Source organism: Toxotes jaculatrix, chromosome 5 (genome assembly GCF_017976425.1).
Source record: "Toxotes jaculatrix isolate fToxJac2 chromosome 5, fToxJac2.pri, whole genome shotgun sequence".
Classification (NCBI taxonomy): domain Eukaryota; kingdom Metazoa; phylum Chordata; class Actinopteri; family Toxotidae; genus Toxotes; species Toxotes jaculatrix.
Window position 1 is genome coordinate 18,043,829 of NC_054398.1, and position 22,682 is coordinate 18,066,510.

General features: G+C 40.1%; 2 protein-coding genes across 2 annotated transcripts; one reads left to right on the forward strand and one right to left on the reverse strand.

Moving 5' to 3' along the window:
* Positions 1-30: 30 nt before the first annotated feature.
* LOC121181565 (aquaporin-9-like) lies at positions 31-3,862 on the forward strand. Its single transcript, XM_041037503.1, has 6 exons — positions 31-132; positions 439-565; positions 1,608-1,745; positions 1,978-2,096; positions 2,879-3,096; positions 3,658-3,862. The coding sequence occupies exons 1-6, from the start codon at positions 31-33 to the stop codon at positions 3,860-3,862; spliced, it is 909 nt and encodes a 302-aa protein (XP_040893437.1).
* A 3,794-nt stretch (positions 3,863-7,656) lies between these two features.
* LOC121181564 (disintegrin and metalloproteinase domain-containing protein 10-like) lies at positions 7,657-22,672 on the reverse strand. The gene is made up of 16 exons (XM_041037502.1): positions 22,521-22,672; positions 20,607-20,757; positions 18,661-18,779; positions 18,337-18,495; positions 17,692-17,792; positions 15,866-16,015; positions 14,899-14,991; positions 14,617-14,800; positions 14,132-14,295; positions 13,829-14,012; positions 12,891-13,041; positions 12,580-12,763; positions 12,364-12,472; positions 12,038-12,258; positions 11,785-11,911; positions 7,657-11,074 (listed from the first exon to the last, which is right to left on the reverse strand). Exons 1-16 carry the CDS (start codon positions 22,585-22,587, stop codon positions 10,863-10,865), a joined length of 2,376 nt encoding a protein of 791 aa, XP_040893436.1. The 5' UTR covers positions 22,588-22,672; the 3' UTR covers positions 7,657-10,862.
* Positions 22,673-22,682: the final 10 nt, after the last annotated feature.

Sequence of the window (22,682 nt, forward strand, 5' to 3'; positions counted from 1 at the left end):
CAGTTTTAACAGCTTTTTGCACAGTGATACATGGAAACACATCACAAGAAAAGCATGAGGCAACACTGTGCTCTCAAACATGGAATATTCAAGGAATTCCTGGCAGAATTCCTGGGGACGTTTGTCTTGGTTGTAAGTATCACGTTGTTCAATAAAACTGTTTTTTTTTTTTGTCATTTGAGCTTCAGACTGAGCAGAATAATTTCAGTGTACTGCACTTTATCCAGTGTATTTGCTTTATGACTTTAAAGTTGACATTCTCTTTCTTATGTTTTCAAGTCTGAAATGTTGTTTACGTGATAATTTCAGTTTATTGTTGAGGTCCGTAACAGTAAAGCTTCAGAAATGTTTTTTTTTTTTTTTTTTTTAAAAGGAGACTTAAGTCACTTGATCAGATGTGTGTGAAAATCTGTTGTCCTCTTCCTCCCTGGTGATCAGTTGTTCGGCTGTGGCTCAGTCGCTCAAACTGTCCTCAGTCGAAACACCCTGGGTGAGCCTCTCACCGTCCACATCGGCTTCTCTGTAGGTCTGATGATGGCAGCCTATGTGGCTGGTGGAGTTTCAGGTAAATATGATTTTGTGCTGTTGTAAGTAAAACCTATCCCACATGAGCCACAACACCCCACTAGCAGTGTTTGATATTGCACTTTCAGTTTAATGCATATACAAAACAGTGAATCATTGTTACTGGATGTTGCTGAGATCAATTTCCCTCTCTCCTGATATTGGCGTCCTGTCAAATCAAGTGAGAAATATCAGTTTCAATATTATAGTTGTTAACAGTTTGTTGTTTGCACATTCAGCTTCTTTGCTGCTGTATAATCTCCTGCTCAGCACCACAGGCTCTATGAAGCCTTAAAATAATTCATAGTTAATTCAAACAAACTGTGTCAGGTCACATAAAACAGCCCGACACAGGTTGCTTTGCATGTGTTGTAATCCAAACACTGTTACTCATGTGGCTTGCAGCGTGTAATAATATAACTTTATGGCTTCCTGTCCAGCCATGTGCCACCTCCACAGCTCCAGTGTCAGCAGGAACGTGCCAGCTCTCTCCGTCCAGATCCAATGAGTGTGTACTGACCATTGATTTGTTAGTGCTAGTGCACAGCCTCTCCGGGGTCATACATAACCCTGGGCACCAAATGTCCTGCAACCTCCATTGATCACAGGCTACATTCATCTGTCTATGACAGAGACCAGACTCATTCCAAACGAGACTGCTTGCCTCCTCTGGGCAACAGCTACCTCCAGTTCTACATCAAAAGGACCAAATGTATTTCATAAGGACAGATTAGAGACAGACATTTTATAATATGTTTTTAATTAAATACTTGAAGGATGTGAGCACAGTTTGACTAAAAAAGGAAGAGAACAAAGCTCACTTTTGTTTTTGTTTTTTAATTATAGGAAGAATTTCTAATATGTGACCATTATTCTGCCTCTCTGCTCTTGAACATACATAACAAAACCCAGCACCGCCCCCGGGGGCTGTTCCCCTTCTGCTGCTTCTTGTCAGTGTGACGGCCTCGCTAATGATGGAGAGGATATCATGCCAGCCACCCACTGCACCCCTCTTTCACTCTGTCCTTTGTCCTCCGTCCCAGGGGGCCATGTGAACCCTGCTGTCTCTCTGGCCATGGTGATTCTGGGCAAACTGAAGATTTGGAAGTTTCCCTTCTACGTCATCGCTCAGTTTCTTGGTGCTTTTGCTGGAGCTGCTGCAGTCTTTGGATTATACTATGGTGAATACACCTAAACTCCACTCTTTCATACATGCTGATTTAACCATAACTGCTGGTAATGATCTTCGGTAATGAACTTAAAAACCCAAGCCCTGTTAAAACTGAATGTGTCGACCTACTGAGCTGTCACAGTAAAAAAATATTTGAACTACATGTTCATCCATATGAGATACTCATGGATGAAAGCCACCATTGCACCCAGTTAAAACTATCTCTTTGTCCCCCGTCACAGATGCTTTCATGGACTTCACCAGCGGGATTCTGTCAGTGACAGGAATCAATGCAACAGGTCACATTTTTGCTTCCTACCCTGCGAGACACCTGTCAGTCCTCGGCGGCTTCATTGATCAGGTGAGCTCTGCTCTCTGTGACCCAGTAACCTCCCGTCTATTGTGAACTGCATTTTTCAGGCTCTAAATACTGCAAAGTCTGGCAAATGTGGCTAATGCAAAATTGATTGCTCCATTTAGTCTGAGAACGCCCCCTCATTTGCTTAGTTTTGGGTCTAATGACCTAAATCCTGGCATTCACTGGGAGGTCAAATCTATACTTACCACCATTTTCAGTCTGTTTAGTTGGTGCAGCGATCCAAAAATAACACGTCTACCTTCTTAAAAAGATTGAAAACCACATCGGGTGAACCGCTGAGATAAGTCTAATTAGTTTGACTGTGCTTCTGTTAATGCCTGCTTTGTTAGTTCTGTGTAACAGTGGTGAGATGAGGAGCCAGTTGTGTTCCCTAAATACGTTTTAGTAAGACAACTAACAAAAGCTTAAAGCTTAGATTTGAACCATTAGGATAAGACTTACTTGATTTAGTGATAGCCAACAACTGTTTTTGTCAAATTTATAATATGTACACATTCACATATATACAGACACACTTTTACATACATTAATATAAAGTACACAGAAGCTTGTGCAGGAGAGGTGAGAGGCTAAAAGCTTGTCTGCTCCTAAAAACTCAAGGCAAAATAAACAGGATAATGTTAAAAAATAATGAGGAAAAAGAAAACTGACAGGCTCTGTAACTGGAAAGTTACCAGTGTGTTTTATGATGTTTTTACTGCTGCAGTACTCTGTTGGGCCTGTAATCTGCAGTACATGAGCTAACTGATGCTTTGCTCCTTCAGGTGGTGGGGACAGGTATGCTGGTTCTGTGCATCCTGGCTGTCATCGATGGTGGAAACATTGGAGCTCCTAAAGGCGTGGAGCCGCTGGCCATCGGGCTGATCATCATGGCCATCGGTGTGTCCATGGGACTGAACTGTGGTTACCCCCTGAATCCTGCCAGAGACCTGGGACCCCGACTGTTCACAGCTGTAGCAGGATGGGGGATGGAGGTTTTTAGGTAACTGTACAACAGAGGAGGACAGATAAGGATTTTGCTTTTAATTCATCTTATTCCCCCAGAAAAAAATAAAATCATGTCCATAATGGAATAACGTGAATAGTTGTTTTTGAGAGAGAGAAAAGGAAATGTTATTGGTTAATTGTCTGCAATAGGATGTGCTTGTTTGCTATAATTACATGTTATTTAAAGCAATCAGATTTTTATAAACAAATGAATTTAGTAGGTGATGTAGATTTAAAGTTATTATGTTTACATTATGGGCTTTTTGGAAATGTATACATGGCTGTTTGTTTGTGTCCAAATCTCCCAAAGCTGATCTTTTTATAAGATTTATTCATTGAGATTTTTTATTAAACTGATAAAGACCTGAGCTGCTAACATGAACCTTAGTGTTATATAAAGTCACATGCACTCAACAGATGCAGTCAATGATTGTGAATGATCCGGTGGTGGCACCGATGACCTGCGGTGACCTCTGTTGAAAGACTGCCAGAGATGTGCCTGACACTTTCTTTTCTTTTCTCTTTTTTTCTTCTTACACGTTTCTATTGTTTGCAGCACTGCAGACTACTGGTGGTGGATCCCCGTGGCGGGCCCCATGGTGGGTGGGGTCGTCGCGGCCGTCATCTACTACTTGCTCATCGAGATGCACCACCACCACAGTGAGCCTGAGAAGCCCCATGAGGAGGAGGAGGAGGAGGAAGACGAGGAGGACGAGGACAGCAGTCTGAAGGACAAATATGAGATGATCACCATGAGCTAAAAAAAAAAAAGAAAAGAAAAGAAAAAAGGAAAGACATTAACCCTCAGGACTGACTGGTCAGATTCAGCTGTTTTACTGTCAATCAGATGACAAACACCCAGCACAGTTTCCATCTGTAAGCACAGGCTTCCTCTGTCAGTCTGCTCTCTGTGGGAAACCCGTTAATAGCAGGATAGGCTGTAGTTACACTGCTGATTGACTTTATGCTTTGCAGAGACAAGCTTTTCCAGCTCAGTGATGACACCATTAAAACCTTCACGGGTCAAAACACAAAGTAAAATGAATTAGGAAAGTTTTTAGACTGAAAAACTGCAGCTAGTTGCACAAAATAAGTTGTGTGGATCCTGTTTTCCAAACCAATACTGGACTCCGCAATTTAACTTTCTATGTTTTATGTTTCATGAACACGTGAAAATCTCGGTCCTGCCTCACATTCTTCTCATTTTTCATATAAATGTGTTGTAAATAATGTATTGTAAATATTATAGAAATCCACACTGGAATAGTAGTTTAACATGCATGCCAGTTTCCTTTTAGGTTTGTTCCTATTTTCTTCAGTATTATCTTCAGTATCTAATTGGGTTTTTTTGTTGTAATTATTTTCTTCTCCCCCCTGTTATTTATTATTATTATTTGTATTTCACTCAGTGTTGTTTTGTCTACATTAAAGTTTCTACAAATATCAATTTCTTAAGAGATGCTTCACTTCAGAGACTGATTCCACTTCATCGGAGTGACACCATCGTCTATTTGATTTATCTCTGAACACTGCAGTTAAGCTGAATGGGTGTGTTGATGTAATTTTCCTCTCAGCATTTACAGCTACTCTTGTATATCCTCAAACATCCCGGGCTGTAATGGTCTGTGTGATGAAGTGAAAGAAGACAGTAACAGCAGCATGAATCTTTTCAGTAAACCTCACTAGTACGTTCATTAGTCTCAGACTCAGCACCTTCAACAATAATTGGACGGATATGAGAGATGGATTATTTGTGTTTAGATGATACGATTGCAGAGGATGATTATGCCTCACAGTGTCATCTCAGAGCACTATGCTAAAAGAAATATTTGAGCTGATCACTCTCGTTAATGTCCTTGTATGTATCAAAGTCGATCTGAGTCACAGTTGGGTGTCTGATTTTAATTCTACCAGGAACCTCAGGTGGCAACGCCGCTGTTGGAGAGTTGAGGGAATATGGCAGCTATTAAAGTCAAAGTGAAGGAGAGCCTTCCCCTCATCCTGTGGAGACTCCTCACAGCTTTGCTCAGTGGTGGAAGAAGTATTTGTAACCTTTACCTGAGCAAAAACATCAATACTTTTGTTTCAAGTAAAACTCTTGAATTCAAACTTTTACTTAAAGATTCCTGTCAGACTCCACAAAAATAATCAGTTACCTGGTTATAAAAATTCCTAGAAGAGGATTTACTCCTTCCCCTTCATTGAAAACACCACAGTCCGAAATGCAGCAGAGCAGATGTATAAAGCTGCATAGAATGGAAATATTCAAATAGAGAATAGGCACCCTGTTACTTCGCTGGCTTTGGCTCAGTATTTATCTGTGGGTGAAGGCAAACTTTTCAAAAAGGGTGCTGTGATGCCTTCAGTGACACATGAAACTTCTAACCAGATTTCAGAGGCAGGGTGAAGGTCACTGACTCCAGCAAGGCAACAGGTAAAGCTCTCCCACTGGAGCCCAAATTCTCAATGCTGAAGGGTGAGATATCTGAAGGGTGAACTGCAGGGTGAGTTTATCTAACACCAGCCTGAGGGTGCAAATAACAGATTATCGCATTATTGTCCATGTCAGTGTGTCGTGTATACAGTGCATGATTGCATACATGGAACAGAGAGGAAAATCAGTTTGTATGGACTGACAGACGGCTCAATAAGGATACATGTGTAGGTGCATGTGATCTTTTCTTTACCTAGAGGCCGCGCTTTGAACAATGCAGGGAGACGTCACTGTGCTGATTCAGCCAGGCTTGGACAGGCCTGTAAAAAACACACATTTCTCCTTCTCTCTGTGAACAAGTTCAATATGAGGAATGCAGTTTCTCCAAATCATCTGTTACCTTCAACTAACCTGACACACATTTTTTTTTTCAAAACTGTGTGGAGCTGTGTCTCTGTATGTTGTATTAAATTAAGGGAAAAGACACAGTAAGATTTGATAGCAACAGATGAGATTTCTTCAACTTGGCAGCATCTCATAACAAACAGTGCCCTTATGTTCTCATGGGATACACAAACCTAGATCTAACTAAATCTCCTTAGACTGACAGAATGGAGGGGTTTTGAAAATCTAGTGGCCATTATGTGATACTGGACAATGAACTGGCAGTTGTTTCTGAGCCTCTAGTGTATTTCCACTCTTTGTTTTGCAGTCTTCAGGGTCAGCTGCTCATTGGAGCGAGGGTTGGCTGCCACTTAGTTTGAGTCTGGGTGACACTAAGCAGACCGGTGCCACTTTTACAATCATGCTTTGTCACTGCGAAGACAGACAAAAGGTACTGCTCGCCTATTGGCCGTGACGTCAGCTCCTTGCACAGAGCTGTGGCTCTAAATGTAGAATATTGACCAGGGTTGGTCACATTGGCCTCTCTGCTAGGAAGGACATTGTTTCAGGGACGGAGCGGCAACAGCAGTTTGTAGAGAGCTGTGGGAAAATGGACTACAGCATCAGTAATAACAACAGTATAAACTTACTGGAAAACAGCTCAGGCCCCTGCATTGTCCAGAAAGTATTGAACCTAAACTCTTGTTGTGGGTAACTGTGCTCGTTCATGTCACAACCAGCGAATGCAGCTGAGGATCTGCATTGAAAATCAATAGCAGGCCTCATTCCATTGCATGTGCAAATGTGTGCTTGCAGGATTTCACATATACTTTCCTGTGGTTGTTACATCATCAAACACACTCATGAGGAAAAATCATCAATAAATACAGGCAATGAAGGATAAAGTGTGTAACAAACACATGGATTATTCTGTGAGTGAGTCGTGTTTGCTTGTGCAGGACATTACAGTAGCTGTATTTCCTTCTGCCAGCTTTGCTCAAATAAATATTAATATTACTGAGCCCACAGCACATTTGGAGAAAAGATCTCGGTTTAAAGTCATCAGTGATTGACACGGAGGGGATGAGAAGACGGTCTGTGGTGCTGATGTTGGCGACTCACTGGCTGCTCTAAAACCTCTTGTCCCAACATTTCACCCACAGCAGCTGCTCCCTCTGTGTGGACGCCCCTCTACTGCATTTGGTAGAAGGTTAACGTCACACAGGAATTCACCACAGGAAATGATCAATTCAGGACCCGGCTTCCAGAGCCCAACGCTACAGGAAAGGCCAGACCAGCAAGCAAACATGTATGTACACTAACGCAACCAAAACAAGCTGTAGGGACAGTTGTAAAATCAGTTTCCAAGGGTTACACAAGTGACAGAAATTTGCATAACAGTAAATTTGTGGTCCTGCAAGAAACAGATTACTTATGAAAAATAAGAAAAAAGAAAATCATCCGTACAATCTGATCTCTGCAATTTGGATGTATTAAAACAAGCTTTTGGTCAGAGACCTGAAAGCTTGTCTCAATAAATGAATATCACAAAGCCTGTGAGGTGCAGATGCTTTTCCTATATAGTATATTTTGTCAGAGAGTCTTAGCTCCAGCACTTCCAACAGGCTTTTATTTGGTGGGCAGGGATATTTGTTTATTGGAGAAAGAGATTACAAAAACAGATGACAGAAATCGATGCAGCAGAGGTTGAGATATTCTAACTTTTATTCCCAAGACGTTCAAAAAAAAACAAAAAAAACAAAAAAAAAAACAAGCACTGAAATCCAACAGTTTCCATAGTAAACCTCAGTTTTCTCAGACCCTTCCTGTCAGCTAAAGGCCCATGTCTTTCAAAATTCACACCAGTTTGTAACACGAGCTGCTGTAAATTTTAAAGTCTCAAGCGCTGAACTGTGGCCTCTGATTTCATTCTCAGTACTCATGACTAAAACGGCACCAAACAAACAATAAAAACCAAAGAGCGCACACTTTACAGACAGTAAACAGGGGTCTATTTTATTTTTGAATGAGTCTTTTAATTAATGCATTTCAAGTACTCCAAAAATTACATCTCTTTGCACAATACAATTTGAAATTTTTTTTTTTTTTAGTAAAAATGTTCAAAGTGAACAAAAATTTCCGATACTGTATAAAACACAGTGAACATTAAAATCAGACAGTAGTATTACTTTTTAATCTTGTGTTCTTTCGGCCTACATCACCTACAACATTTCAACTCAATTTGGACATTTTCAGTGCACGTTTATCTAAAAACTTTACCAAGACTACGAAATTAAAAAGAAAGTAAATTTACAGGCATTATTCTTCTGCTCTTCTACCCAAACCATGCCACAGGATAACGAAGACGAAAATGAGAATGTAACATTAACTCCATCACACTGAATTGTTTTTTACCATTGATGATGGTGGAGAAAAGTATCATAAGCAAACTCCAGTTCAACTAGCACATATAAGAACATAAATAACTTAGAGGAGAGGAAAGTTTGTCACATATGAACATCTTTGAACGACTTACTCTGGATTTAGAATACAAAAAATGAAACAGATGTATCAAAATGTAATTTTCATTTTCAAATGAAATGCAAATTTCCGAAGTACTGTACAAGTTTACATGTAAATTCTCTAGGCCTAACGGGCGGGATTCAGCCTAGACGTCAGAATTTAAAAAGAGCTCCATTTTGTACAGACATGAGAAGTTGTAGCAACTGCCGAACCTGCCCAATTCATCTGCCATGTGAAAGAGATCGTTAACTGTTAGACAGCTTATTTTATGTCCCCTCGAGAGCACACGTGTGATTATTACGACCATCAGGACAGTATTTTAAGATATTAGTAGAGGTTAGTATTGCATGCATTCAAAAATAATAATGCCAGGATAAACTAAAGCCAGAGCAGAAAAAAAAAAAACAATCCTTTGCCAACTACACAATGCAAAATCCTGTGCTTTATTGTTTATGCAAAACCTTTCTCCCGCTTGCCAAATTCTTTTGGTGGGTTAAAATGTTTGCATGATAAATAAATCTAGGGATTTTGCATAATATATCATGACCAGATTCATCCAATCCTCTCATTTAGTGTCATCATTTTTTCCAAATTGTTCACCTCTTGCTTTGCTGCAGAGAGCAGGGGGAAAAGAAAAAAAAACCCAAACACCTGAGGTGAAACGATCTCACAAAAACAATCACATCTCCTTCATTTCTTCCATTTAAAGTGGTTCCACAAAAACCTTTACAGAAGCTTCCTGTGTCTAATAAAACCTGTGCACAAAGATCAGCTGTATTAAGTTTTATGGCACGCTGATGTAAACTCACACTGAGGCCTGCACTCATGAGCTCTTAAGGGGATTCGGTCCATGATGAGATCTGACCAGGAGAAAACTGCAGGTGAGTTTAAAAAAGAAAAAACAGACAAACAAAAAAAAAAAGACAGCTGCGTGTCTCCTGTGAAACTAGTGAACACACTGAGGAATGCATTAGTGAATAGTGTTACAATACTGCCGCGTCACACCGCTCCTTCCACTTGGTTTAAGACTAACATTAACAGCTGTCAAAGGAAATGGTGCTGAGTGACATACAAATATTACAGACCTTGGTCAATTAATAGTCACATTTAATAAATGTGTCTGCATGCCCACATTGAAAAATTCTTAGATTCGCTATCTTGAAGAATAATAGAATGATTTAATCTTACATTTTTTTTTTTGTACATCCACACTGGAGTCATTTTTAAATTTATTTCCACACGCATGTAAACTAACTCTGTAACATGATACACTCTCATTTCTAAACTAAGCCACAGCAGCCTTCACTTTCCCTTGTTTTTTTTCCCAGATCTGAACAGGTAGAATCATCATAAGCTTCATTTAGTGGTTATTCATTCTTCATTATCAAAAAACAATTCGGTGAAGACAATTTAAAAAAAAAAAAAAAAAAAAAAGGTAAACCAAACTAGGTGAGCTTCCCTTTCAGTTCTCATGACTCCATACCTCATCTAGCTGGTTATGCAACATGAGCAAAACATGATGTTAGCAAGACAATAAAAAATAAGAGAGGGAAAAGGGGACCTTGAACAAAGAAGGCCTAAAATGTGGGATATGGTGACCTTGTTGTTCAAATTTGAAACCTGGCAATCTAAAAGTGAAAGAGATCCACCTGATTGGACGACCGCGAAGAGAACTCGACGGCCTCAAATCCTCGACAGCAACGTCCAAGGAACTCCTCACAACCATCATTCCTTCTTTTATGTGTTAAGAGTCCTGAGAGCACTAACCAAAAAAATAAAAGAAAAAAAGTGAAGAATTACACATTTACAGTAGAAGAAATAGTTTGTTTTCACTTATGATACACTAAATATGTACAGTCACATGCAGAAGACTGTCTGCACGAGAGACCGGAGCCTGTGTCTTTTGCCATTTGACATGTGTAAATCACAAAAGTGCCGCAAATCCCCTCTGAGTGTCTCTCATTTCTGGCTTGAATGGCGAAAGAAAAGCACAGAACAATTCACCAGCAGCCACGGGTGTGTCACTCAAGAAGATGTTGCAATAGAACAAAAAAAAAAAAAAAGAAAAAAAAGAAGAAAAAAAAACACACATCACAGAATGTACTAAAGCTACACATGATTCCTTAACTCCTTGGCACTCCTTAAAAAAAAAAAGAAAAAAAAAAAAGGTGGAAAAAGATGCTAGATCGCACTGCATTGGAAATGGCTGATGGTCGAGTCCACTCCACAAAGAGCCAATTGAGTTGCTAGATAGTGTTTTCTCTTTTCCACGTGTCTGTTTTGTCTGTAGATGGAGGATATGATGGTGACTAACAACCATGTCAGGCTTTTCTTTGGATGGAGTGACGCTTTTGTTTCCCACTGTAGGCACAAGGAGGAGCCAAGGCATTGGGGGGCAGGAGGGGACAGGGTGCAGGGTCTCAGCGTCTCATCTGGCCCATCTGATAGTTCTCTCTGGGCTGACGGTGGTGCCTCTGGGGCTGCGCCTGCCGCTGAGGCTGCCTCTGGGGTTGCCGCTGGCCCCCGTGCCCGCCGTGGCCACCGTGGCCGTGCTGGTGGGAGTGCGGGTGCTGAGACTGGTGCTGCACCTGAGAGCCAGCATGCTGCTGCGCTCGCCGCCTCTTCAAAGTGCCTGTGAGGGGAAAGGTTTTAGGTGAGCTTGTTAAAATACAGACTATGAGATCAACAGTGCACTCCCAAACAAAATATATCAATTAATTTATTACAATGACAAATGGAGGAATTTGTGAATTGTAATGGGTGTATTTATGTAAATATGTATGAGTATATCATATAACATTGTTTACATCTCTGCAGAACAGTGTAGAATAGAATAGAATAGAATATACTTTATTGATCCCTTTGGGAGGTCCCTTGGGGAAATTTGGGAAATTTGTGTGCCGATAAACACTTAATTTTGATTGCAAAATTGCCTTTTAGCCTGCAAACAGGCTGAGGTCTGTGTCAACATGTCAACTTACTCACACGCTGCAGACAATTATAAACAGAAGAATTTGAGCTTATTCAACTGCAAAATTCATCATGTCTGTAAGTACATGAATTAAGGCAATACATCAACTGTAAGACCTGTTTATGCATGTATTTATTAAATGCATATGTTTTTGCAAAATCTTACAATATATTGAAGTATGTAAACATTTTTAAAGATTTCTTTTAAATATTAAATATAAATAGTACATCACCACCCACAAAACAACACCTGTACAAGCAACAAAAAAAACCACAAGTGGCAAGTGATGATATGTAAGTCTGTCATCTTAATATAATAAGCCTCTTTTCCTCAGGTATGACAAAACTCTGCTTGTAAACGCCTGGACTCACCTGGAAGTGGTTTGGGAGGGGGAAGTTTGGGGTTACTGCTCGGTGTATGCACACTACAGATCTTAATGAAGCCAGCCATGAGCATGATGAGGGCAATTCCCATCAACAACACTGCCCACCAATGGGCCTAGAGAAGAAAATGAAGAACAAATCAAACACAATCAATACAAAAACATCTAATAATAATAATAATAATAATTATTATTATTATAATAACCAATCATGCAATCAGAATCGAGAAGTGGACACATACCACAATCCACTCTGCAATGTTCTCATAGAGCTCTGGGTTGAAGATGGCCTTCTTTAGCCTAGCAAGAGGCCCGTCTGCATCCACCAGACGGCATTTCATGAATACGTCACAGTAGCCCTTGAAGTCATTGCAAGGCGAGCCGGCTGGCAGCGTGGTGACTTTCTTATTGAAGAACCGAGCCAGGCGCTCTGATCCGGTGCTGCTGCACGTGTTGGGATTCACTGAGGAGTTGGATCACAGATAGTCAAAAGCAATTCAAATGACAAAGGCCGGTTTTATTTTTAAACAAATCACTTGTCAAGGTGAGAAAATGATAAATGACTCACTCTTCTCCATGCAGCATACGTGGCAAAGCTCAGTCTCATCCTTGCCATCTTGGCTGGCACAGGTGCATGCCTCAAGCCCATACTTCTCACAGATGGAGCCGGAGCAGCCCTGCGGGGGAGGAGCATGAGGACAGGCAAGATCAGACACTGACTGGTATGAATATGAAGTTGCTATAACAACCAGTTCCTCCAGGTGCAAAGTCTTCAGCCACTCACCCCGTTGAGGCAGACTTGAGTCTCTCCGTGGCAGGCGGTAAAGTTGGCCTTGGGCTCAGACGTGGGGCACTGGGCACTGACTCCGTTACACATGCCCTGGTGAGCACACTCTGACTCCTCTCGGCACTTGTCATTACGACCCTTGTAAGTGCACTCGGCAGTACAACAAGGACCCTGGCTGGGACTGGTGGGCAAGAGACAAGTGTTGAGTCAAGATTGAGCACAGATGAGCTGGCAGTTCTTCCTTGTTACACATAAAAATGTTCACACAAACAAAAAAAAAAAAAAAAAAAAAAATCTACCACATCTACCTGCAGACTTTGTTAGGCTTTAATTTGCACTTCTTGTTGTCAGCCTGGTTGGCATCATAGCAACACTGGTCCCTGCACTGATCGCTGTAGCCACAGTCGCACTCCTCTCCAGGCTCCACCAGACCATTCCCACAGATGGGCTGGCCAGACTCTGTTGGGGGAAGGAAGAATAAACATTGAGCCTGGTCCCCCCAAAAATTTCAAACTCTGCTTCATTCTTTGACTTCTTGCACAGAGGACTAAACATGTATGAGAAATCAGACATTTACAATGAAAACCATCTCATTAAAAAAACAACAACAAAAAAAACAAACATTTTTGTAAGAGAATAAGTTGAAAAAATAGGGAAACAAAATCACAATCAGTGTTTAAAGTGTTTGTTCAAATAGAAACAGATCCGTGGGGAAAGCCCGATGCAACATTAAACACAAGCAAATACTCATTAGTCTGCGGATAGAAAAGCCTAAATATCAGGCAGTGCAAGTGTACCAAGTCACTTCCAGGAAGCTAACACAAATATCTAATATTTTCCAACTAATATCTGCGAAAACCGATAAGTTTGAGACTGCGTGTGCAGAACTAACAAGGCATAACACGCCAAACTTATGGTTAAGTAAGTGAATGATCGAAAAGAATTTATATTGCTGTTTTATGTTTCTGTTGAAAAACACCAAAAAGAGCACAGTCAGCCAAATACTGTCAGTAAAAATAATACTGGACTAATGCCAATATTGCTTTTCAAAGCCAATACCAGCTTGAGTCGTGGTGTATTTTTAGTGACATGGATTAACTCTCCAGCCATCACTGGGGTTAAAAATCTCCCACACTCATCACTCCGTGTACGAATGGGAATAAAATTCTAGTTTCTATTTGAAACAAAGCTTAGTGTGAACAGTTAAATTAAAACTCCAAGGTCAAACACAAACAGTAAAACGTACCGACAAAGCAGTTGCTTCTCTTCTTTTCCAGCACCTGGCTGATGTTGCGAATGCTACAGATGGAGAACTTATTGTTGTTGAGCTTGTCTCCTGATGTAGCTCTTGCATACATGATATAATTGCCCTTCTCTTTCTTGTCTTGGCTCTTAGATTCTCCTGGGGTGCACTCAGATCCAGAGTCGTGCTGAGTGTGAGAAAGAAAAAAAAAAAACACACAGGTTAAAAGAAGAAGGGACAAAGTGTACGATCCCCTAATAAATTCCTTCTCACCATGTGTAAATGTGGAACATCTAAGTAACTCACCGGGGAGCCAAAGTTGTGTCCTACTTCATGTGCAAAAGTGATATGGGAGACTTTTGGAGGTACGTGGGAGGCATAGTTCTGTACTGTGATTATACCGGTGTTGAGAGACTTCTTTTTTCCGTCTGAGTACAGCTTGCTTTTTTCACAAATGCCTCCAGAGCTCCCTGAGAAGGAAAAGCAAAGGTTGGAACAAACCTCCTTCCAAAGTACGGCTAAAAACATAAAGGATTTTGCTCACTAAGGAGGGCAAATCTGATTAATGTCATGACAATTACTTCATTATTCTTTCACAGAATAATCTCATATTCAACTAAGACTGGGTGATAATGTGCCTAAGTGCCCATAACAAAGACTGTGTTACATAATGTTTTAAAACCTGGATCTGTTTGTTAGGAGTTTACTCATATTTTCCTTTAAAAATAGGACAGACTGTTTGCAGCTGCTGACAATTGTCACTGACAATATACCGACTTGTCTTTCAGTACCTGAGGGAGCTCCCACCCAGGCCAAACCCAACACTCCGTCATCAAAGTCTCTGTCGGTGAAAACATAAGCCAAGCAGTAGTCGTCATGGTTCTGCTCTGAGTTGAGCTCCAGGAACTTCTCCACGCCAATGTTGGCAAAGCGGAATGGGTTGGACCTGTCCCGCTCATCGCTGGTGGTGTTTATCTGTGAACAGAGGATGAGGACGAGGTCAGAGGAAAGGCAGGTCACCAAATATAAAAACGTAAAACTCAAAATCAATGTATCGTCAGCACAAGACGTACCCTGATCCTTTTCACCATGAAGCTGATGTTGCGAATGCCCATGAAGTCTGTGCCTTGATAGATGGCATCAATGGCCTTGACATGGCTGGATATCTGAAACAGAAAGGTGATACACAACATTAGATAAAAAAAAAAAAAAAAACTTAAGGTGTGAGACACAGTTTTAACAGCCTGATGACACAACACACAACATCTCACTGCCAGATTCAGTCCATAATGTGTGAAAATACAACAAAATGCTAAATGTACAGTATATATGCGTAAAGGGGTAAATAAAGAAATAGTTTCACTGTAATCAGTGTCAGTGGCTTGTTACACTGATTAACAATGCAGCATCCAAAATTAGATTAAGTTTAACAGACTCACTTTGTATGTGATGAGTACTAATGTCACTTTTTTGCTTTATGTTAAAAAGGTATAGTTCGACAACACGTTTATTAGCTTTCTTGCCGTGAGTTAGATGAGGAGGCTGATACCAATCATAACTGTACAGTACATGTAAAGCAGCTTGGCATAAAGACTGGAAACAGGAGGAATTAACAGGTAATCAACACACTGCACCATGTCGCTTGACATGGTGAAACTATTCCTTAAACATATCATATTTCCATCAGAATTATACTTTAATGGACACTTGCTATTTGTTGCTATTTTTTGTGCACTTCCAGGCTCCGAATTTGAATTCCAAACAGGAAACAGACATTAGTGCACACAACCGCCGAGTGAACCCTAGAGTGATGTTTTTTGTTGCTCTATTGTAAAGTGTTATGACTCACCCCTTGCATTGAATAAGAGGTGTTATTATTCTGAGACTAATTAGCCTTTTTACTTTATACTAATTAGCCTTTTCTGGTGGTTAAAAATGTGCCTCTGCACCAACATCACCAGACACAACTCACGGTGTAAATCTAATTTTAACAGCACTGCAGCAGAATGAGTCAAGTGAATGGCACCGACTGTGTATTACCTGAGCGATGACAGCCTCTCTGCTCTTGTAATACTTGTAGAAGAGGTGATCAGTTTGGATGAAAAGCTGGCAGGTGTTTTTCTCTGCCTGGGCCATCCTCTTCTTCCTCAACAGCACAGGGTCACTAGAGCCCGCCTCAGTGTGGAGCTCCTGGTGTGAGCAGCAAAGGAGATGCAGAGCAGGAAATAGACAGTTAAATAAAACATACATATAGAATTTCAACCAAACAGTTGCTAAATAAATAATGTCCGGTATTTTTAGGCTGTGGTTTTTGCTGCAGTACATTCATGGACTGCAACCGCTAAGGAACATGTACTTCTTATGTTACATACGATGGGGAAAAACAGAAGGAATAATAAGAGCAAAAACACACTAAACTTCCAGATGAAGAAATGATTTGGTTTTGGGGAAATGTCTTTTTATAAACTCTGACCGACAACTGGTGGGTGCCTCATATGTCATATTGTGTGCAGCTTTAGGTAGCTCCAGTTTGTGGAGCTAAGCATCTGATCTGATCTGAGAGTTTTCCATCTGATAAAAAAAAAAATACACATTGATAAAAAAAAAAGATTTAAAATGTTTTATAATCTAGGTAGCTATGCCATTACTCTTTTTCTGTAAAACACAAGCAAAATATCAATTAGTTAATTTGCAAAATTAAAAAAATAAAATATACTGCAAAGAAACAGCAGTGTTAAAATAATAACATTTTTATTTTTGGTTCTTGTGGAACAAATTGAACAAGTGCATATGTAATTTCTGGCAAGCATCTTTGTTTGGATTAGAAGAAGAGGCACTCGAGAAGGGGGTTAAAAATCTTTGTAGGCTGGAAGAGTCTTTAAGGATTCTGGAAATTGGAAAACTACATACTGAGCTCTATGACTTGTGTGTAATGATAATACATGGGAGGCATAAACTGGGGCTAGTTTTATGGGATACTGGACAGTGTGATTAACCCAGCTTTCCTCCATTCATGGAGGATTATGACAGCAGTAACAGCTCCTCTCTCTGAAAATAAATGCAATGCAAAACTTCTCTTAAGAGCCTAACTAAATTATCATTTATATATTTATACTATATAATTTGACAGTATACAAAGAAATTACATTATTTCAAACCTCCAATTGACTTTCCCCCTATTTGAACTTACACCCTAGCAGGTCAGATGGAAAAAGTAATTTCAAAACTAATGTCACTGATACAATATATGTATTATTTTAGCTTTATGTGTGTAAGTCTTTAGTGAGAAAAAAACAACAACATTAGGCTAATAGCTGTGACAGTGGGTTAACTAATGGCGAGTTAACAATAAAGTAAATAAGCTTAATTAAACAGATTTACTTGTTTGATATTGTATGTTGAGGAGTAGTAATGCCACTACTCCACTTTCCATAGAGTTTGAGCATATTTCAATGGCAATAATACTTAGATGGACAATTTGCTATTTGCTGCTTTTTGCTGCTATTTGATGTGTATTTCCAAGCTCTGGGTTTAAAATTTTAAAACAGGAAACCAGGCATTACTGCGTACAACCCTACTTTAGAATGAAGTATAAAGCTTTCAGCTTTCTTTTTTTTTTTGCTATTGGGAAAAGATGCTAATTAATTGTGTAGACATCCATTAATTAAGCTGAGACAGGCGATTCTCACCAGTCAATATAAGTTCAAACTGCACACAGACTTCAAAAAAAAGGCCTCTATGCATATCTGTGACCCTCACTCTCTGACCCTCACTAAGTTGAAAAAAAAAATTTAATTTCATCAAAAGCCAAACTATCTCTGTCCTTAACACTGTAAATGTCTGTTGTGGTGTGTGGTGAAGTTCACCTTGGGTGGCTCCTCAACGGCAGAGGCTTGGTACTTGTTCATCCTTTCAAAGACTGAGCTATCAGCACAGCCTCCCTCTGGGCCGTACTTGTGCGGGTAGTCTGAGTGAGAGAGGCAGAAACAACACTGTTAGGATTATGGGAGACAATGTTAGCTACTTAACCCCCTGAGTCACTCTATTTCTGGCGCTATTCATGATCAGCTAATGGATGTACTTACACGCCACTTGAGCCTAGCTTTGCTGTGTGAGCTGTTACCTTCCTGTCTCTCTCATTAGCAATTCTTCTCACATTTCTGTTTAATTTGCCCCTCAGCCACACACTATATGTACACAGATGATCTGAAATTACAGGGTGCCAGTGTAGTGAAGTGTACTTGGTGCTCACTATCAGTGCCAACACTGTAAAGACTGCTTAAATGAGCCAGTAGCCCAAGAGAAAGATTGTGTTACTCAGCTAATGAGCACCCCAGGTATCTCTGCTCCCTGGGGGGCGATCGCACCAGTCTGCCTCTATCAGCTCAACTGCCCTAACCTTGCGCTTTTTCACACATTTACATATACATGCATCCAATTACAGATACTCAATGGTTACAAGAAAACGGGCTGTCAAAGGGTTTGCGTAGCTGAATTTGCTGAGGACTTACGGATGTCGTCTTCGTGGTAGATGACAGAGTGGAAGGGCACATCTTTGCCCTCCAAGTATCTCTCAGCAGGCTCCACGTAGTAGGTGCCATGGTAGCTCTGAATGAAGCCCTCAAACTTACCATCCACAATGGAGCCATGAGTCAGGGTACCTTTCTCACCTGGGTGCCCAAATTACAGAAGTATAGGTGTCAGAGGATTCACACAAGATCAGATATTCGTATTTCAGAAAACAGTAAACAACAAAAAGCCTGAGGCTGCCTTACTGCTTTCATTATTAAGAAATAAATCAAAAGAAGTGGATTAAATTAGATGTAAAGTCTCACCGTAGATTTCTCCGGTGTAGATATGAGAGGTATCATATGGAATCTCTTCTCCTGAAACATCTACCTTTAAATCTTGGGCAAACAAGGTGGTGTCCCTCTTCATTCGTAAATTAAAATGCCTGAAATCAAAGATATATATAACAAAGTTATATATATATTGCAAGAAGTTTGTTTCCTTGATGTCCCAAAAATGTCTCCTGATTTATTCATGTTACAGGGTTCAAGCCTATGGATTTGGGTGTGGATCTCTATTTGGCTTCACTTTGGGAGCTAAGCAATATTCCGCCAGCCTCTGAGAAAAAGGAAAATGCAAATGAAAGAGGGAAAAGGGTGAAAGCAAGGGCATGGTTTGGCAGAGAGAAAACATCTAAGCATTTGCTGTTGCAGAAGAGGAAAACTGCAGTATTTATCTTTTCAGAAAGGGAACAGAAAATTAGGACATCTTGAAACAATGCTGTTTTTTGATGATCGAACATATGGCAGGGAAACAAAGATGTTACAGTAAACCTTGGGTTTCATGTAACACCTACACAGTGCTGTTATTGTATGCTCGTTTGGTGTGTAAGTCACTGTTCTGTAGGTCAGCGCACAGTGGCTAGATGAACTGCAAGAAAACTGAGGGCTTTGTAAAATTTTGATCTGAAAAATATGGTCAAACTTTACATGATGGCACACAGATCTTGCCCGGTATGTGTACAGTACCTACTGAACCACAGTTGTTAAGTTATGACTCAGTCTCAGGGAGAAAACATACAGTACACAAAGCCCAGAAAGCAGTAACGCATCAGCTATTTCAGACGCTTTTGGACATTTTGTTCAAATCAGGAAAAGAGAAAGCGGATGGTGCTGCAAATTAAATGTAAGCGTCTGAGTTATGTCTTGAGTTTTGTCATGAAATCAAAAGGAAAAGAAGCTGACACATTCCTGCTTTTCAAAGGAACAGACATCTACCTTCTTTGTGCTTGTTTGCACAGCTCTTATCGTTCTCTTCCCTATTAAGCACCATCAGAGTTTGGGAACAGCAGGCCTTGCTACAGGCAGGATGATAAACAGCCTTTGCCAAGCTCCCAGCCAGATGGTCTTGACTTTGTCGTGGAGAGTGTAGATACTTCCTATCAAATAACATCACCTCTTCAAAATGCTGTATGGGGAACCATGACAAGAACTATACGTATCCATACATCCACCCTCTATACCTTGAGGGGACTCCCACCCAGGTATCAAGTGTATGGAAACACCTGATCCATCATAGGGCGAACTAACATATTCACAGTTTCTACTTCACCTGCCACGCGTATATTTCGAATGTGGCAGGAAATCAAAACAAACTCAAACTGAGCTGCAACAGATAATTATTTTCATTTTCATATTAATCTCGATTTAAGCTTCTAAACTAATGGTGTTATTGTTTGGTCAAAAAGTAGTAAAGAAAAAAACCTACCTTACAATTATCTAAAACCAATGTTTGTGTCTTCAGATATGTTTTGTCCAACCAACAATTCCACCCCCCCACCCTCCCAAAAAAAAGAAAAGGAGCAAATCCTGACAACTCAGAAGGTGGATTTAGGAAATGCCTGGCATTAATGCTAGAAAAATGACTTGAATGATTAATTATCAAAATAACTGATTAACTGTTTTAGTTCTAGTGAAGAAACTATACAGAATCAAACAAGTTTGAGATTTAAAATCTGTCCTCACCACAGTGTCAATGTGATGTCCCTGACCAGGTCTATGACTTCATAAAACAGGATTAAATGTAAACAACTTTCAATCACTCTGCAAATCTCCGCTACAGCTGACCTCCACCTTCACTCATAAACAATGTATTCACACGGGATGAGTTTTGCAAATAAATAAACAGACAGAGATAGACGAGGAGACATAAAAATAGACAGAGATGCAGACAGAATTTCCCTTTAGGTTAATATGTATAAAAACTGACAAACCTTCCATGGGCATGAAAGTCTAAATGAAGGAACTTGTCTTCATGAGAGAGCGCCCTCTTGGCTCTCTGATGCTTGCTGTGCACAAGCTCTGTGTCATAAGACAGGCCTTCATAGTGACGGATGTACTTGTTCAGAGGATTTCTGTAGTGTCCTGTTTGAAAAGAACAGAGGAGCTGCTGTTATCACCCAAAAAAAAAAAAAACAAGGAAATCCAAGCCTAACAAATTCTTGTGTGAAATAAACACCCTCATAGCACACATTTCAGAATTTCATGATGTAAACAGACAGCAAACCAGCAGGGACTGTGTCTTAAAATCCAGCTAAATCTATTTAAGTCAAATGGCTGCCAGTTTTGGAGCAGTGTTAAAACAACAGCCCCCAGCGTCACAGCATAATTATTTTGCCACCAGAAGAGTGGGTGGTGGGCTCGTAGGACAAAAAGATTCTCAAGCACCTCCACCCATTTCACCAACTGCTTCACACTCAAAAACATTCTGACAAACTCCATTTCAAGATAACACAGTAACTTTCAAAAGGTCTTAAATGGCCTGAACAAATTTACTCCTACTTAGATCTTTGTCCCACTACACACAAACCAAAAGAAAGTATTTTCAGCAAATACAGTACATATAATTAGTTCTCTCAGACAGGTAATTATGCCTGACTAGTGAGCCATAAATTACAGGATTCAGTGGAACTATGTAACAAAGATGGGTAAGTAGACCAGGCTTCAGCTACTTCTCCAGTCATGTGCATTATGAAATATTTAGCTGCTAACATTAAATTTTTCATTGAGGTGACTATGAGAAGTGAAGGCTGTGACTATTCTGAAATACCTTAATTCCTTAAGGCCTACAACAAAGAAGACAAACACCGAGTAAACACATAGATTCCTGTTTCCAACATTTCTGTGATCACACAAAACCACCAGAAATACTCAAAAAAAAGAATCCAAAATAATATCTATAAAATAACGTGGTGAAGCATAATCACGTTCATCTTTTGATGTTGATTTTACCACACGAAATTGTCCAAATGTGTGAAACAACTGTAGCTGTAACTTTTTATAGTTCGACAAGGGATCCAACCTGAGGTGAAAAATATATGGATTGCGAATAATCAATATGGACCCTGCAAGTGGCTGAGATCTTTAGAGTGAATAAAGTATATAACTAATTTCAATTCATTGCACTAGATTTAAAATCACAATAGCAATATAAAGAAACTGTATGATACCATAGGTACAACTATCAATACAGCATTTTTGCAGGGAGATAATTGGACTGCCAAAAAATTTCATACAGGAGAATTATTTTCTAAATACCTAATCCAAAATGACTGCGGTTAACGGAACATTAAATAGGAAAATAGTGAGAAAAGATTAACACAACGATTTAACCTGTGGCAAAACAGAAGGTAAAAATAATGCCAGCAAACCTGAAAACTCGTGTCATGTAAACTGTTAACGCTGCAACAGAATGTCAAGAGGCTAAACTTAGTATTTTGACAAAATTGTTCATGTTAGCGGCTAAAGTGTTAGCTAGCACAAAGCTAACGGTCCGTCAGCCCAGTCGGCATCTCCATCTTCTCATAACAATGGCTGTCGGCGCTATTCGCACGATAACAACAAAACCGACCCAAACCCGACAATAAAAACCGTGACAACCCACAGAAACAACTCAGCAATAACGCTTCATCTCAATCAACTACACGAATCCAAGTCAGCTTTTGGCCGACGTATCATTTGTTAGCTAGAAGTAAGACGGCAAAAAGGGTGCAGTCCTCTTCACAACAAGCAGGCCCCGCTGATCCATCCTGTTAGCTAACGGGCTACCAGCCTTTCTGCTCCTCTCAGCCGCCGCTTCATGGATTCAACACTGCACGTAAGGTTTTCTCTGAAAATGCCTCACTCACCGTGGGTATAGTTTAGTAAGTACGCGAAGAGGAAAACTTTAAGAAGAAGCATATCTGATAAATCCATTGTTAGAGCATTGATGCCGTTTTCACTTTATTGTCCTACTTAGATAGGCGCAGACGCCCTGTGTGTTTATTGCAGCTTCCACTCATCGCCTCCTC